The sequence below is a fragment of the Pundamilia nyererei genome, unplaced genomic scaffold (assembly GCF_000239375.1).
Source record: "Pundamilia nyererei isolate P.nyererei 1_Seehausen unplaced genomic scaffold, PunNye1.0 scaffold00156, whole genome shotgun sequence".
In the NCBI taxonomy this organism is placed as follows: Eukaryota; Metazoa; Chordata; class Actinopteri; order Cichliformes; family Cichlidae; genus Pundamilia; species Pundamilia nyererei.
In genome coordinates this window covers 149794-155290 of record NW_005187557.1, presented here as the reverse complement: position 1 = coordinate 155290, position 5497 = coordinate 149794, and the positions used below count along the sequence as shown (strand labels likewise).

At 42.1% G+C, this 5497-nt stretch overlaps 1 protein-coding gene across 1 annotated transcript; it reads right to left on the bottom strand.

The window, feature by feature from the left end:
* Positions 1-3273: 3273 nt before the first annotated feature.
* Positions 3274-5229, bottom strand: marcksl1b (MARCKS-like 1b). Its single transcript, XM_005745227.2, has 2 exons — positions 4889-5229; positions 3274-3921 (listed from the first exon to the last, which is right to left on the bottom strand). The coding sequence occupies exons 1-2, from the start codon at positions 4973-4975 to the stop codon at positions 3364-3366; spliced, it is 645 nt and encodes a 214-aa protein (XP_005745284.1). The 5' UTR covers positions 4976-5229; the 3' UTR covers positions 3274-3363.
* Positions 5230-5497: the final 268 nt, after the last annotated feature.

Genomic DNA, 5497 nt, shown 5'->3' with positions numbered 1-5497 from the left:
TGGCCTGGGAACGCCTTGGTATTCCCCCGGACAAGCTGGAGGAGGTGGCTGGGGAGAGGGAGGTCTGGGCCTCTTTGCTTAGGCTGCTGCCCCCGCGACCCGACCCCGGACAAAGCGGATGACGATGGATGGATGGATGGGTGTCACATGGCCCTCTTCCTATTGAAAAAACAAAAGTTGGATCCAAGATGGCTGACCACCCATCTTGAGAAGTTTGCCCCCTCACATATACTAATGTGCCACAAACAGGACTTTAATATCACCAACCATTCCCATTTTATTCCGGTGTATCCATATAAATGGCCCATCCTGTAGTTCATACTTGTGTATTAATTCAATTTAATTCAGTTTTATTTATACAACAACAAATCACAACAACAGTTGCCTTAAGGTGCTTTATATTGTAAGGTAATATTTCTCTCTACAATATCTGATAGAAAACCCCAACAATCAGATGACCTTCTATGAGCAACCACTTGGCGACAGTGGGAAGGAAAAACTCCCTTTTGATCATTATTACTTAATTATGTATTAGTAGAATAAATCTTTACCTGTTCAGATTTACTGGGTTGTATCTGATTACAAGTATACATCTAGAAAAAAAAAACATTCCCAATGGAATAACAACAGCAAAGTTCTCCCTGGAAAGCCATCTTGTAATGCCTCCTAGCACTTTTGAAATGTTAACCTTTGTTCAGATTGTTGTCTTGATATAAACAGGGGTGCACATAGGTGGTCCGCAGGTACGCATTTGCTGTCAAAATAAAAGACGCGCACCAGTTAAGAAGTTGGAATGCGCGTTTGCGCACATAAGATGTTCTGGAGGAGGACAGACATTTGTTCAGAACTCTTAAAGATGTCGAAGAAGCAAGCTCCGTAAGCAATTACTTTGGTGTTCCTCCACCGCAAAAGAAGCGCGTATTCCAGGAGGAATATAAACACAATGCACACACAGTGTCAGCGTATAAATGTTATTATAAAAATTAACAGAAAGTTTGCAGACTTTACCCTGTAAGAAAGCTTTTAAAGGCTTAGCTTTACCTTTTTAACATCTTAAATTTTGTGAAATTTCATGGAAATCTGGAATTCTGCAAAAGCAAGAGTTCTTCCATAGATTTAGATGAGAAGGCCGAATCTATAAATAGCATGAAGTCCTTCATGTGGTCAGAGTAGTACCAAAATAGTCAATTTTGCTCTACAAGGGCCTGATATCCACTTATGAGAACATTATAATGCTACTGTTCTATCGAAATTTTAAATGAATATCTTCATATATGGCTCTCATTTTTCTTAGAAACAAAAATTAGGTAAAATAAAAAAATCTGGTAATTCTTTGTTTTTACATTCATCAGGTCCCAATCAGCCCAAATATCAAAGAGAAATTAAAAATGCATGCTGTGGATGAGTTTGGGTCTTAGGAGGTTAAATCTGTCACTAGAGCCACCTGACGTTAACCCATTAATTACTTTGTATTTATACAAACACACAAAACAAGTATAAAATGCTGACTAAAGCTCGATTCAGACTTCTGCAGGAAATCTACATCCTTACTTACAACATAACTGGAAACCCCTCTTAACCCTGCCATGCCACTGAAGTCGTTGCGGGCTGCATCGACGTGATCTTTAGTTACATTTAACATTACAGGAGGTGCACTTTAGGTTATGTCAAAGGTTACAGTGTAGCGTTAAAAGCTATTTCCAGTTACAAAGTAAGTCCCATTCAAGCATAATTCACGCATAAGAGATAATGTTTTTTTTTTTGTTTTGTTTTTTTTTTTTTAGCCTGTCCCGTTTGGCTCTTTTGCCATCAGAATTGTTGTCTAAAGGCAAAGAAAGATACCCAACGGATTTACTTTACCAAACTGACCATCCCAGCCTTGCCGTAATGGTCCATTTGATTCACCTTTTATTGTTTATTTTATTTTCACTTACTGAATACGGGACATAAGAGATAATGTTACAGTGGTGACTAATGAAAGTGGTTATACCAAACCACAGACCGTGTAGTAACACTGCTCTACGTGTGGAAGAGTGGGTACATTATTTCTAGATTCTAAAACTTGAGATACTATCACTTTAACAAATTTTGAGGTCAAACCTGGAGGGAACAGCACAGCGGCTGCATTTATTTATTCTTGGTGCTTTCGTAGAGAAATTTGGTACTCGAAGAACTCTGAACGAAATCTTTGCAACAAAGTTACAGTTTTCTATACATTACTGACCAAAGAAGATTTGTAATAACTTTCCTTCGGGATTAATAAAGTATTCTGATTCTGATTAACTGCCCAGAGATTACGTCCAAGTGGAAAGGTTTGCTTCTTTAATGGCGTTTATGTGTGTTGCTCGAATTCCTGTTGCTTGACTACTGCGAGTGGACGCCTGTTTACTCGTTAAAAATGTGATAATGTGATAGACACGCTCAAGAGATTCTAAGTCAACTGTACCGTGGCAAGAGCAGTGCATGATGGAAATAAGCATGAAGACACATAAACAGGCAGGTAACCAACATTTATTTACCATTATCAACTTTACAATAAAACCAGTAACATCTGTCAACATTAGCAAAATAAAGAACAGAAATCAATCCAATTTATTTACAGAGACAAAGCAGATTCAGGCTCACACAAGACAGATAAACAACTCTGCTTCATATCAAACTGCAACAGTGAACATAGCAAGCTTAAGTGTTCTTTTTTTTTTCATAGTAAGGTAAAAATCAAAGTCGTCTATCTTTTTTTTTTCTTTGAACAAACAAGACATAGCTTCTCTGAATCTTTAAGATGGTTCTCTATAATACACCACAAAATACTTCAAATTTGGGTTAAAATATAGGAATGTAAAAAGTTGGCAAGTCTTTTCTGATTTCTTTTTCTTCTATTTAACAGTCATTTCAAGTGGTTGTGGTGTCCTAGTATCTTATCTAGCGTCGTTCCTTCGGCAGGAGGCATTCTTGAGCTGTGGATTTTTAAGGGAAAAGATGCTTCGACCTCCAATCATCATCCATCGTTACTTCATGGTGTCATTTGCCGGCCAGCTAGCCATTTAAAATCCCCCCAACCCCCCCTCCCCACGCACAGCGACCAAACCCGCAGCCTAAAACTCAGTCCAGGTTCAGATGTCGAGCAGTAACCAGGAAAGTGATCTAGTGAATCTAGTCTGTCGTCTTGTTATCATGACGAAAAAAGTGGCACGTCGAAGGAGTCTCTCACATACATGTGTATATATTTACATATACATATATCCATATACATATGTATACATATACACATATATATAAATATATATATATATATATACTCTTAATTTTCTCTCTCTCTCTTGAAAAACAGTTCACCCAGTTCATTGTGAGCTAAACGTACAATCACTCTTTCTTTTCAGACGGAGCGGGGGTCGAGCTGCTCTCCTCTGTCGGTTTCGTGGCCTCGGGGGCAGGAGCAGCTGCCTCTTTGGCCTCCTCCTTGGGGGCCTCCTCCTTAGCTGGCCCCTCCTCCACCTTCGGAGCCTCAGCGGCAGAGGCAGCGGCAGCGGCGGCGTCAGCAGCCTCCTCCTTCACCTCCTCTTTCTTCTCCTCGGCAGGAGCAGCGGCTCCATTCTCAGCAGGCTTCTCCTCAGAGGGGGCAGCGGCAGCCGCTTCCTCTTTCACAGCCTCGCTCTTCTTGCTCTTCTTGATGTTCAGTTTGAAGTTGAAGGGCTTCTTCAGGGAGAACTTCTTCTTCTTCTTCTCTTTGGTGCTTTCTTTGGCCGCAGCCTCGCCCTCCGGTTTCGCAGCCTCTCCGTCTGCAGCAGGCGCCGGTTCGATAGTGTCACCTCCCGCACTGGCTTCAGGCTCCTTGGCGGCCTCCGCGGAGCCGTTGGTAGCTGCAGCATCCCCATCGGGCTTTGTAGAAACATCGCCATTGGTCTTCACGTGACCGTTCTCCTGTAGAAAGGGTTACAAAAAAAAGAAAAAAAAGACACAAAATAAGTCAGCTTTCTATCAAGTCTTGTGTTTTTTAAATTAAAAAACAAACATAAAATACAAACAAGAACAACTGTTGTTGGGGAGGTCTTGTATCTTTGCCGAGCATCGTTGTGCTCATCAATTAACCACCATGTCGTCTGGCTCAAGAGGCGACGCCTTGCAGTACCCTAATCAGGCGATAGGCGGCGGCAGCGTCTCACAGACCGCCCGGGTTGCCAGACAGACGGGCTCAACAAAGACGAGGCTGAAGCTCATCGATGGACGAATGAAAACACCTTCATTTGTTATTTTTTGTTTACCCAAGAAAAATGTGATAATTTTCCAGGGGAAAAACATTTAAAACTCCGAAGAAATTTTTTTATTCATGAAACCCCCCCCCCCCCCAAAAAAAAATTTGGTAAGAGTGACGGAAAATCGTTGTTTTGAATATTAGTGACATTTGACATCTCATTAATGACTAATTTTACTTACATTACGTTTTGGAAAGTACCAATTTGCAAGATTTGCGGTGAGACGGCAACAGGGCTCTTTTCAGGGAGGAGTAGTAGACTGCCTACGTGCGAGCAAGCCGCCCCCTCCCCCTTTTGTGACTGGCACTGTCAAAAAGCGTTCTCGGTTCGACCTCAGTGACAAATAAACACATACTTACTTGAAACTGGGAAAACCGTGACAAATAACAGCCCCCCTCCCCGCGGACTGATATGTTTTTGGGGGGAGCTCTGTGAACACCCGTCTGAGCACAAGATGCTACAAAGCCCCACCTGACTTACCCCAAAATGTCCTCACATTCAAGTTTAATCGATTCATCGTTAGCCAAATCCGCTATATGCGAGGTTTTCGTGTGAGAAACTCAACTTTTATCAATTTATTATGCCATCCTTCTGTGATAAAGTAGTCATACGGAGCAACTAGATGGTATATTTACCTGTCCGTTGGTTTTGGCAGCTGCAGCATCAGCGGCAGCAGCGTTTGCCTCCGCGGCCACCTCTCCCTTGGATGCCTGGGATCCCATTGTCTTCGGTGAGTAGCGGTCTTCTAAAGCAAATTAAAAAGAAAAACTAAAAAAGGCGCGTTTTAAGTTAATCCAACTCCAGAGCGAGTTACGTATCCAGCGGTGAAACCGTGAAAAGTGTGTGTGTTTTTAATTTTTTTTCTTCAAACAGCAGTTACTCCCCTTCGGTTGTTCCCGTTGTCTGACTTGCCACCCCGATAGAGAGAGACCCTCTAAACTCGAAGCTCGCTGAACGCAACGCTTCAACATACAGCAGGTTCAGGGCACCACCCGTGGGCGGATCCTGTTCATGAACGGCCAATCATCGTCTGCTCTAGCCCGACTTTGTCCAATCACCTCTGACTCCCTAATTGTCCCCGCCCCTCTAGTGGACCCCCAGCAAAGAAATCAATTCAGCCTTACTAAATGCAGTGTTTTATAGGCATGAAACTAAAAAAACAATGCTGACATAGCATAAAGATAAGAGAAAAGTCTCCCACACAAAAGTAGTTTCCTTCCTTGTAGTGAGTATTACTGTATGAG